This window comes from Agelaius tricolor, unplaced genomic scaffold (assembly GCF_023055355.1).
Source record: "Agelaius tricolor isolate 1412-34295 unplaced genomic scaffold, bAgeTri1.0.p SCAF_5, whole genome shotgun sequence".
In the NCBI taxonomy this organism is placed as follows: domain Eukaryota; kingdom Metazoa; phylum Chordata; class Aves; order Passeriformes; family Icteridae; genus Agelaius; species Agelaius tricolor.
In genome coordinates this window covers 15,940,606-15,953,496 of record NW_027269265.1, presented here as the reverse complement: position 1 = coordinate 15,953,496, position 12,891 = coordinate 15,940,606, and the positions used below count along the sequence as shown (strand labels likewise).

General features: G+C 40.0%; 1 protein-coding gene across 5 annotated transcripts in view; it reads right to left on the bottom strand.

Annotated features, from left to right (window-relative positions):
- Nucleotides 1-12,891, bottom strand: part of BTBD7 (BTB domain containing 7) — a 51,282-nt gene that overhangs the window by 13,424 nt on the left and 24,967 nt on the right. For all 5 annotated transcript variants that reach the window (XM_071426570.1, XM_071426569.1, XM_071426574.1 and 2 more), the window contains 4 exons: nucleotides 4,128-4,336; nucleotides 2,956-3,031; nucleotides 553-713; nucleotides 131-274 (listed from right to left, as the gene is read on the bottom strand). In XM_071426570.1, coding sequence (XP_071282671.1) covers nucleotides 131-274; nucleotides 553-713; nucleotides 2,956-3,031; nucleotides 4,128-4,336 — 590 coding nt within the window. The remainder of the gene's footprint in view (nucleotides 1-130; nucleotides 275-552; nucleotides 714-2,955; nucleotides 3,032-4,127; nucleotides 4,337-12,891) is intronic.

The window sequence follows — 12,891 nt, the reverse complement described above, 5'->3', positions numbered from 1 at the left end:
TTGTTAAACTGAAAATGTTAGTATTTTAGGCCAGTACATGTAAAGAGACAAAACATCCCAAAATCTTTCCCTGTTTACAGAACCCCCTGATGACTCCAAGCTGAGAACAGTCAAGGGTTGCTGATATTACCTTAGCCTCCTCCACATATGGTGAGAACAGTCTTGGCCGCACATATATTCCAGCATTTTTTTGCCGCAGCCAGGCATTTGACTTTCCACCTTCTGAAGTTGGTAGCATGTCTGAAGGAGGAGTACTAATCAGGCCTCTCTTCATCTTTAAGAATCAAGAAAGAGTTTTACGGTTTTTTAAATATTAATATGGTAAAAGCTTGCAATAAATGCATTCTTTACAGTTTTAGCCTTTTGATAGATTTAAAGAACACAAAACCTAACCAGAAAAACAGTGTTACACATCTATTACTCTCTATGATAACATTTTAGAAGTTCATCCTTAAAATAAACAAATGAAACCAACATCCACCAAAGCAAAAAAACCTCACACCTGAACACTGCAACATGCAGAGATGTATTTGTATGAGACTACTGACTTACTGCATCACTCAGTACTTCACTGTTCATGGGTAAGATGTGCTCAATGCGGACAAAAGGTAAAAGTGGAGACAGGATCTCCCTCAGCTCTTCAATGTCAAGATCTCTCCTCTTCACACCTCTTTTATTCACACTGTGAGCAGTACCACTGAGTAAATTAGGCTCTGTGGGAAGGAACAAGACATGCTAAGTTTTCATCAGAAAGTTTAGAGAGGATAGCAGGAGGTACAAGGCTTACCTTACAGGGGAGGTTAAAGAAAAGGAAGGAAAATTCTCATTTTATACCTGTAGGGCTCATCAGCACGGTTCCAAAAAACTAACAACTGAACAGGGCACTTTGGTGCTATGGTCCAGCTGACAGGGTGGTGGATTGGTCAAAGGTTGGACTCCATGATCCTGGAGGTCTTTTCCAACCTAAATGATTCTATGATTCTACCTCATGCCTTAAAATCTTGTATGAAGCATCTACAGAGACAGGTTCAGTTTATACCAGCACGGGTCATTGGCACAGCTGCCAGCTTCAAAGTGTAAGCCAGGCAGAAAACACAAACATAGCATTTGCCATAAATATTTGGAAAGCTCTATTAAGAGCTATGCCATGAGAGCAGTAGAGCAGTTGCACTTCCCTGCTAGCAGTTCTCCCAAGGACTCTCCTGTAGCTCCTCTGCCTCTCCCCAGCAGTTTTCAAAGACACTTTCTATCAATTAAGTTCTGAAGAGTCCTCAGGGATACATTATTCTAGCTTCCTTGTGTAACCCACCTCAGTAACATAGCGTCAAACCCTCTCAAATTGATCTCATGGTCACAGGACACCTATTTGTACCAGAAGTGACATCCTCCTGCAGACAGCAAGATGACCTTGCACCCCATATGTGTATTTTAGGTATTGTACCCAACCTGCATGTGACTGACTAGCTTCCCTCTTTGAGAAACCTGTCAAACATACCCACCCTGCCTCAGTACATGCAGCTAAAGTTTTGGCCACAGCTCATTACATTCTCTAATGCTTTGTGACACCATCACACATTCAGAGCTGCAATACAAGGAGTGTCACTGAGGAATTTAAATGAAATTACCAGACTAAATCTGGCCCTAATCTGACAGAATTCGGCGTCACCATTATTTCTGCTTTTGCTTATTGTGTTTTCTCTTGACCCCAGATAAGAGATGTAAGCTGTTTACTTAATGAATGCCAGAGCAAGAAACTGTGCAGTGATCCCAAAGGAGCAGCTTCTGCCCCAGCCCAGGTCTGTTACTGTTTAACTGGCTCCATTATGTTACAATGTGCCCTGGGACAAACACTTGGGAAATCCTGTTTTGGAAATAGGTAAATACTTACTCAGGACACTAAAAACACATCCTTTAAGTAACTTTTTGTTGCATTTCATAAAACATGTCCATGACAAAGCAGTTGTATTGCAAGCAGTGGCAGTGGATTTCAAAAGCATGGCCAGCCTTCCCAAGGCAGTAGTTACACCAGTACTGCTCTGTTTTCACTCAGGTAGGTTCTTCCCTTTCTGCTCCTCTTGTGGCACTATGTGATTTGACACTTGGTAGTGCAGATGAACTACAAGATCCTTGCATTTGTTATTTGGGACATACATGTTTAACCTACTTCCCATATCTAACATGTGCAAGATTGCCCTTGAAGTTACCACTGTAGCAATAATGTGCATCTAGGCTCATAAAAATACATTTATATCTACTTTAGGGAAAACACTGGTGTCACTTGTTGGCTTGTTTCTCACTACCACAGATTCCTGTCAGAGACACACACTCAAACTGAAGTGAAAGGCTGACACAGTAAACTAAGAGTAAGACTACTGTGAGAAGCCTGCATTACAAGATACCACAGGGGGCTTTCATTTGATGAATTAATTACAAGAAAAATAATTCTGAGACAACAGGAAACTAACAAGATTTCAAAATCAGACAGTCATAGAGGTTGAAAGGACCTCTAGAGATCTGGATCAGTCACCACCAATGTCCACACCTCCCAGGTAAGGTACAACACACTGCTCTTCACTGCATCCAGCTGGGCAACCTGTGCCAGTGTCTGACCACCTGCAGAGTTTCTTGTATTTCAGTTGGTGCCTCACTGCCTCTCATCTTGTCCTGGGTGCCAAGAGAAAAGTGCTGCTCTATTTTCTTTGCTTCCTGACATCAAATATTTATAGACTCTGCTAAGATCCCCTCTAAGCCTTTTCTTCTTCAAGCAAATAATCCCATCTCTCTCAGAATGCTGTGTTCTCATTTTAGATAACAAAACCTTTAAAGAAAGCAAGAGCATTCGCTTTGTTTTGACTATAGACAAAGTAGATTAATTTTCCCTAAGACTCACCAAATAGAACTGCCATAAATTTTGCTTTATTTGGTTTAGTACTGCATGGTTTAAAGGATCCTCACCTCGATCTGCTATCCTCTTCATCAACTGGTGTTCTCCCCATTTAATCAGATATTTCAGAATATCTTGTTCACTTGCCTGCAGAAAGAGGAAGTCAGTAATCTGTATATGCTTAATGTCACATGCCCACACACACACAAAAAAATAAATCACAGGTCTTTTACAGGTCTAAAGAAACACAGTTGTACCTAAGCATGAAGTATTTGCACTTTATGATCTGCTTACCACTTTCTCCTAATATTTTAAACTGTACTACAGGTATATCACACCATGATTTCTAGATTCATATTACTTACTGAATCCCTATGAAGAGGATGTTTTGTACAGAAGGAAAAGTTTTATTTAGTATGGAAACTTACAGCTGTAAAGTTTGAATTACTAAATTTAATTAAAAGGGGTAGTTCTACCTCTGGGCATTTCAAGCTTTTGTTTACCATTACAAATTCAGCAATATAAGCTCTCATAGAAGATCAACAGTACTGTTAATTGTAATTTCTGAAATGCTTCAAGTTAACAAAAGTTTTAAAAAAATACTTTAAATAATCTCTGGCACTTAATCCTTTACAAAAAAGTATGATTGAGATGAATGCATTAAAAAAAATCTAGTAATCTTTAAGCTGTTAAGGGGTGGTCATCATTATAAAGCTATCTCCTCTGAAGAGCAGTGGCAGCAAAAATCCAGAATCTTTCTGTTGGCCAGTACAGTTCTCTCTCCCTAAAATCACACAATCACTGAAGGCAAGTGACAAAAAAAAAAAAAGAAAAAAAATTGTGCAATACTTTCTAGTTTATTAGCTCCCACTGCCCCAAATTAGCATGTGTTGTTACAGCAAAACTACTTCCATCATGTAATTTTATAAATCTCTTAAACAGGCAAGGCAAATATTGGATTCAGAAATGCTTTGTTTAAAATAATTTGCATGCATTTATAAACTATTATTAGACTTCTAAGCAACAGCATATACCACATTTGGGTTGTGTTACAATCCAAGAACAAAACAATTTTCTTAATCACTATTTCCATTTAATTTTTTGACATATTATAGAAGGAGTGCTTAGCGTGTACAAGCCCTCTTGAGCCTACAATTTAAAATCAACTCCTGCCAAGCATTTCCAATAATGGTAGAACACATGCTGCTAGTTCTAGAGGGGAGCTGTATCCTGCACAGGTTACCTGCAGATAGTCAGACTGGATGGCTGTGAGCAGGTGGTCCTTGCTGAGCTCGTAGAACACCTCTGAAGTCATGACCTGCGTGAACTCCTCACAGAGGAAATGCAGCGCCTGCCGATGCACCCACTTGGAGCCGTAGGGCTGAGAGCTCCACTTCAGAATGGCAATCAAGGTGTCCAGGGAGATGCTCTCAGCAATAATATCTTCACAACCTACCAAACAAGGGCAGCAATCAACAGTGTTGTTACAGAGGCACTTTCACCCTGAAGGAACAATACATGTGGCTAAATCTGTAGTAGAAAGGGTTATGTACACCCAGTGAGAGTAAAGACAGGTGCCCTACAAAACAAGGTTGTGTTTTGACTAGAAGTACAATAATTTTAAGTTTATGATTCCAACTATACAGTTATTCACTTTTTTAAGGCACACGAAGCATCATGGCTGCTGGCACACCTGGATAAACAACTGGAAAGCTAGTTCAACCCAATCAGAACCCCCTTTGGTTATCTGAGTGTTTAACACATTTTAACATTGAGAATTTGAGTCACTATTGCTCCCAGCAGATTCACAGAAACCCATGAAGTGTAACAAAGGTGGGATTTTTGCCTGTATCACTTTGGTCATGGACCCTCCTGAGACAGACCATGCAGAGGAGAAGAAACACAAGCTGTAACAGTGCTGGTACTCAGCTACTCAGTACAGGATGAGGGCAGCAAAGCATCATTTTCTGACTCACAGAAAAGGCAGGAAGCAGTGGATGGCTGCTCCAGGCCACCACAATGGCCTCAATATCCAGCAAGGCACAGAGGGTGCCAGGACAGGGAGCACAATCTCTGACATGGAAGAAGAAGGGAGGCAGATTTATGAGAGTCTGCTACGGTTTCTTCCTACCCACTGCTTTGTTAGGATTTACTCTTTCATAAATACACATCTTCTGAAGGACAGAGAGCATTTCTGAAGGGAAATGGAGCTGGTTTGGAAGAAATGAGGAAAGACTTGCTGTGGGAGGGCTGAAAACATGGGAACTTGGGACTAAGGAGTTAAGACAGATGATACCACAACGTTGATAATTGAAGCTTCCAATAGCACTTTGCTGATTTCATCTGTACATTTGGTTTAGCACAAAGATAGCAATTTAAAGAAAAAAATTCTCAGAATTATACATTCCAGTCTCAACCCACTACAGCCACAAAATTACAGTTGTGTTTATGCCTATAAGAGGAGCCTAGAGAGTTCAGAGCTACATGTCTACACTGCAATTTTACTTCTTATACATCATCGTTTTTCTCTCCGTTTTAAAGATACCTAAAAACTAAACTTCCTTTAGGGATGTGTATCACATTACTGAGCTCTCAAAATGTTGAGTAAAAAGTGTTTAGCACAGTAATCTCAGCCCTAGTCAAGACAAAGACAGGTCTCCTGATGCTATACATTTTGGTACTGGCTGCATACGGATAAAACACACTAGCAATAATTCACAGAAATAAAAGAAAAATCTTACTTTTCTACATAGGGGAGCATACAGACTATATTAATATATACAGAATATATGTTCATTCCATTTCCATCATAATAATGTGAAAGCTATGGAGTAGGTAGTAACAAGTGAACAAGCTTCTTCAAGTAGGAGGGAACTTGTCAAAGAAGCTACTACTTAAGAAGTAAAGTCACTAAAATGGGAATTTAAACAGGAGGGCTAAGAAGGTAGTAGAAAGCACAGTTTAAACATGAGACTGGTTATAAATTTACCTGTTCTATTAGACACACATATTTGTACCCAATGCTAGAACAACCACAATGTGGGAATTGTAAGAACAATACTCTACCAATAAAATTTTCTAAGCTTTTCAGGAATATGCCTGAATGTATACACAATTTTGGACACAATCTTTATTAAATTTCTAAACCAATTTTTAAGAGTAGTGTCTGTCCCCCAACAGTAATGCATTTTACACCAGTTCATATTTAAACCAAACTTTCCTTAACAAGCAGCTGGATGATTTTTTTTCACATGTGTGATGCCCCCAAGAAAAGGAAGAGTGAATGCAGCCACTGACAGAAGGGCTACCCAAAGCACACACATTTGTGACCCATGCAGCACATACAGCATTACACTGTGCATCCCCAGACAGACTCTCCATTTCCTCCTGACAAAGAGGTGAGTGGTGAGTCAGGTTTCAACACAACTCTTTGTCCTTCACCATTTTCATCCTGAAATAGTATGGCACTTCTCAGAGCCAGCTATCTCTGTGAGGTTACATACTGTCATTACTACTGCTAGTAAGAACAGATGCCTCACTATAGATACTGACCTCTAACCTGCATGGAAGCACTGGCCTTAAGTGAGCAGGGCACAGGGAACAAAGCTGGGCTGGAGTCACTTGGAACATCACTCCAGTCATCACCAGGTAAGAGGAGAGGATGAGAACTGTTCTGAAATGCATTCCCTGGGCTAAGGTACAGGTTAATGAAACTGCCCCCTCTAGAAGATGGAATTCCCCAGATTCCTAGAGGATGAAATCTTAAATCTTAAAAAGTTCTGGTCAAGAATCTGAGAAACAGCCTTAAACAAACAAACAGTAAGCAAATGAACCATCCAAAACCCAACTTGTCATCAAAAAAAGCTCAAAATACTTCAGCCTATGTCAGAAACATAGAGTAAATAAAGTCTGAAGCTTTCCACTTCAGGATCCATTTTTATCCAAACAGCAAAGGGCTGACATTGCATTTAACTTTGTCATGTGAGTCTCTCTCAGCTTTCCTTTTGGGGCTCAAGAAAGGAAAATGTTAAGTTAGCAGCAAACCTGGCACAGGAATGAAGGCGGTGACTAGCTGCAATTTGCTTAAGAGAGGAGTTTGACTCCCATGAATAAGAAACAAAATAGTTTGAAACCATTATTTAGGGTCATCTGCACTCAGCCTTCCCCTGCTAAACCCTAACACAATTTTTTGCATGCAATTATTCTGCTTGCATGCAAGCTGACTTCAGCAGAAACTGCATTCCCCTGAACTCTAAACATCACACATAAGGACTGCTCCATTTCAAAGGCAGTAAACCCATACACTGAAATCAGTCACCAGGAAACTCAAACTACAAGAGCAGAGACTTATCATAAAATTGATGCCATTCCTAGTATTTCATCTGACGTTTATTTTTGAAGTAAAGATGCCTGCCCCCTGAAAAGACACCAGAAATGCAGTTCCAAAGATCTGAGCAACACCAATTCATAGAAACAGTTCATAATCTCAGTCTCAATTCTTCTGTCAAGTTCAATTATTGCACAACTAACAATAATATGACATCAGGTGAAAAGCTCACTAAGGATGACTAGCAAATGAAACACTTGTCTTCCCAAGTAATTTTAGCCATGGCTCAGAAGTGTGGGATTATTAAAAGTATTTCTTCTGAAGTAAGCATACGGTAATAATTAAAGTGTTTTTTGAGCTTTTAAATAAATTGGGGCAACCCAATTCTAGCTATGGAGGGAATCCAATTTCCTTTCTTCTTTGGCAGAGGTTTTTTCTGCTTTAACAATCAGCCACTTGGCAAAAAAAGTAGTCATCTAATAGCCACAATATTGCTCTTCACAGTGGAACAGACCATTTTTTCCTGTGAATATTATTTTTTAATACTCAGACAGCAACAACCAGCCCAAGATCCATTTGCAGTGTCCCACAAGCTTCTGTGACCATTACTATCCTTCAGAGATTCAACCTAGAATCTACAAAAGGGAAAGATAACTGTCTCATTTTGCACAAATGATGCTATTCCATGCACTCCTTTTGCTGGATGCCAATGGAGCCTTCCTACCATCAGGTCCTGGCTGCTTCTGCAGTTCTCTCCCAAATGCAGCCCCACAGTCCCTCCAGACAGAAACAGCTTGAGGCCATGTTTAGCACTCTAGCCAGTGGCTTGGGATCAGGACAGTTGACAGACCTACTGAAGACAAGTCAACTGCCTTCAATAATTAGCAAAAGTAGCATTAAGTAAACCTTTTACTACAAAACTGTTAGCTTGATTTAACTCATACTGTAGTGAAGATTTTCCCCCTAAACTTGTGCACACCAGTGGAGCTAATGAAAAAAAAGTAGTAAGAATTCATCTTAACACTGAACTGAAATCTAGAAGTTATTAAATGTTTTTTAAGTTTGTCACATTAGGAGAGACCATGCTGGCAATCACAGGAACCATAGTTTTTGAATGTGTATTTAATACTGCTACCATGGGATCCCTGGCATTTCAGCCCTCCTAAAACCAAGAGTGCTTTTGATGTCAGGCAACATCTGTTTCTAGATCAAACAACGTACTACTGAATGTAGCAGAACTTCCAATAAAGCTTCTAAGTTCTTCTACTTGTCAAGAGTAAACTCAACACCTAAAATAAAAGCAAAGTAAAGCAAAGTCGGAAATCGAGGGCTTTTTTGTCAAGTCTTACTTTAGAAAACTTCTTTGAATCAGGTGACAGAAAAGGTTCCCAGGCAAAACTATTTCATAAGGTCCCAGTATCACAGCAAAACATTCTGTACCTGCACCTCAGTGGGACTACTCATGACAGTGGGTAACAGGGCCAAGATGCAGTAAAGGATTCATATATGTAATACAGCTATCTAATAAAACTAATATGCCTGAAATCAAACTTCCCTGCAACAGCAGGGCAGTCCTGTAAGACTGGAAGTGGGGAGTATTTTAACAATGTGTGATGAAGAGGACTAGGGAACTGATTTCATTTTAGTAACTGTATCACAGAAGAGCAAGGGATAAGTGATATTAAACCAAATCTTTGTGAATCAATGTGTTAAAATAATTGTACCAGTACAGTTGAGAGAGGGCAGCAAGGTAGCATGAAGACAGAAAAACTGCAGAAACAGAGGGCAGAAACAGGGAGGCAGAGCACAGAAACATCCCACTAAGGGATATGCTCTAACCTCCTGGAGAGAGCTCTGCTGCTCATAGCCTCTGTGAAAGCCCTGAAGAGTTTCACTTCTGACAGTAAAAATTACCAGAGCACCCCTAAGAGCAGCGTCAGTCCTATTAGGTACAAATGGGTTTCAGTATGATCAGCTCTATTGACCAGATATGCTTGCTGATTAGTTCATTGAAAAATTCATTTCAGTTTCTCTTGAATGATAAGTGAGAATCCTCAGCTAAAACAAATCAAGATGAAGGTAGAGGAAATTCTAGATAAAGGTTGTCCTGCTTTACTTGGATGGTAAAGATTCATTGCACATACTCATCACAGTCTTCACCATAGGGAAATTACCTACTAAATCACAATAGCCAGAAAAAGGAGTATCACTGTGTTAGGAATGGGAAAATTTCCATGGAAATAGTCGAAGCTGAATCATCTGCTGAAACTGAAGAAAAATTACAACATCTGGATACTTAGAAAGGTCCCTGAAGACAAATCAAACTAAAATCTGTTGAAAATAAAAACAGCTGATCAGAAGCTTTAAAATACATCAATTTCACTTGACACTCAGTTACAAACACCCACGCAAAACTGAGTGGAAGTGAGAAAAATGAACTGGAAAGAGAGCCCAGACTTAACATAATAAGCCCAAAATATTTTCCACGAAACCAGGGAGACAAGCCTTCACAAGTTCACAATTGGCCAGCAGGAGTGAACTGAAACAAAAACTTCAGCCGAGGGTGTGGAAATCTAGAGAAGAAACTTTAGACATCAGCTACTGCAAAAGCCAGCTGATGGGATCAGTCAGTACTTGGGGAGAACTGGACACCTGCTGCACCACAGAATGGAAAAACACTGCCAGAGATCCAGGCTAAGAGATGTCAGGAGAACTGCCTGCTCAGTGACCTCCAACACCTACACAATGCTGTCTCTTCCCCATCACTCTGCATAACACCCAGAAGTCAGATGTTTGAGTGACAGCTTCCAGCACAGAAATCTCCTAGAAATCAGGGAATAGGATGGACACTACTGAAATTAAGATCTCCCATCTACCTCATGGCAGGTATCATATAAGTGAGGACAAGATGCTACAATTAAGTCAGAAACAAGAACAGTGGTCATGACCAAAGCACATCTTTAAGTGATCCCAGTCATGTGCAGGCACATAGTTTTCCCTGACCAAATAAGCTTCCTTTTAATTTTGATTATAAGATTATACCAGAACAGTTCTTCCATGTCTGCACAGTACCAGTGACCTAAACATGAACTCTGCAAATTAAGTATGAAACTATTAGATTCTGATTCCACTGGCATATACACAGTGCTTACTACTTTCTCCTGTAGCTAGGGAATGCAGCACCAATTTGTAAAATCCTAATTAGGTGAAGTTAACATCTAGAATTTCAATATCTGAAGGAGTGCCAAACCTACATTTTTTAGTATTTGATAATTTAACAGATTTCAACACTTGCTGATTTTACTGCATTTCTCCCCTGTGTGTAACAACAGCCCCACCCCTCAATCTCACTACTTTAGCAGTCAGAAAGGGATTTACTATGGAAAAAAAGAAAACCTCTGAATGCCACTACATCCCTCTACCTGCTCCCTATGACCACCCTCAAAACACTACAGCTCCAGTTCATCCAGAGGGCCACAACACGAGCCTGCACTGCTGCACTCTCGGGCTCCAGCCACTCAAGTGTGCTGCTGGAGTGAAGCCCAGTGCAGCTCCTGCTGCTGCCTGAATTATTATTCTCCTAGAGGTAGTACTGGGGACAACTTCCAGGAAAAAGTAGAGATCTTGTTACCACTGACTCATGGGATATACATTCCAGAGCAGCACCGTTCTGCAGTGCATTACTGAAAAGAGTGCCAGTTTAGGACATGCTGATCCAAGTGAGCTCAACTTAAAGTGAGCAGAAACAAACTCAACACCAAATAAAATATCAGCTCATTTTTCAGTATTTACTAACATATAGATAGGAAAATGGCTTTTATTTTCTAAGTTTACCTAAGTTTCTCTTGCAAGTTCTCTATCTGTCATTGCTTTTCTGCTTTGCTATAACTGACACTGCTACATCAGAGCACCTCCAGATCACAATTGCTCCAGTTTAGGCTTCCAATCTGAGGAAAAGAATTGCACCCTCTTCATTTATGAAACAGTGCATAGTTATTCAGTGCCTCACTGAGGGTTTCATTCGCTATTTAATTCTCTCATTAGTATTCCCTGACCACGTTAAATCCTTTTAGCACACACCAAAATCGGTAAACTCCATCACCTCTTTAATTTCAACCTATTTTCCTTTCTGGCTTTCAGCTGATCTATGGAGTTGGTTTCAAGTACTATTAGCTTGTGCATATCACATAGAAATTAACTTAATACCATAGTTCAACTGTAGTGAAACTTCTTGTCCCTTCTGAAACATACTGAGAAGGAAACAACAGAAATAAGAAATATGCAGATAGAGAAGAGAGGATTTGAAGGAGTGCCATGATGTTAATCAAAGCAGTGGAGAACTTAGCCTACAAGGAAAGACTGAAGGAAGTTAGGTCTCTTCTCCCTCAAGAACAAGTGGCTTAGGGGACCTTGTCACAGCATTCCCAGACCCTGAGCTACTGTAGGGCAGCTATAAGGAGGACAGAGGTTCTCTTCTCTAAAGAAGCCACATGAGGGGGCAGCAGGTGTAAATTGCACTGGAAAACATCTCAACAAAAACTGTTTTTGCAATGGGAACAGTCACTTCACCAGGACAATCTCCCCATGGACACACCACTGGTGGTTTTCAAGAAGTGATTGGACAGAATGCTGGACAATCTCACCTAAGCTCACTTTCTCACTCGGATAGGTTGGATCCCATGATCTTTTGAGGCCCTTTCTAACCTGGGCTGCTCTGTGACTGGATGATTCTGAGCCTAAGAACAGCCCAATTGCATCCTGTAGCATGTTGCCTCAGAAAACACAGCCCCTTTGATCTGTGCCAGTTTTATTGCAGTACAATTATTTCAGCTTTCAGCACAATCTGAAAATTAGTTTCCTAATGTCAAACTCCACAGGAACTACAGTAGTTCTATTAGTTTCTCATATCCTTATCACTCTCAGTTTCATGTAACTATTAGGAGAACTCATTAAAAATATGACCTCTTCCTGCAGTGCTTATACCGCCCTTTCCTGTCCACTCTTTATCAAGTTTCCTATTTTACTCAGAACTACTTTATAGCTTACAATATAAGGTTTCAATCTTATCAAACTTAATTTGACAGCTAGAAGTTATGGATGTACAGACCTACTGTAAAAAGTTACTTTTGTTAAAAAAATTAAACGAATTTAAACATATTTAAATAAATTATATTGCTGATACATCAGTGAGTTCCATTTTCCCTTTCTCAGCTCAAAAGTAAAATTCTTATTCCCCATCAGCAAGGCCTGAAGCAATTCTCAAGCTTCATTATACATCATATGGCCACCAAATAGCTCAAACACCAACAGGCAAAACCTCAGGCAAAGCTGCTGCCACCACAAGAAGCACCATTTGTGCACTGATCAGTGCTTGGACACCTCACCTGAGACTGCAGTAATTCAGCTCAGGAGGTTGTATCAAGATTTGAATGATCTTCAACAATAATGGAAGTAGTAAAACTTCCTAAACTTTATGTCTGAAAATACTGACTGACCCTGCCTTCAGGTCTGTTTATAGACAGGCAGACATTAAAGACCTAAGATTACTGCAATTAGGCTGTTTAAGTTTTCCTTCCAACAGAAAGACTGCAGGGTTGGTGTCTTTGACACAAACTACAGAAATAGTAATTTAAATTTACTGTCCTGTTACATATATGGACACTTCATAACAAGTCTAAAT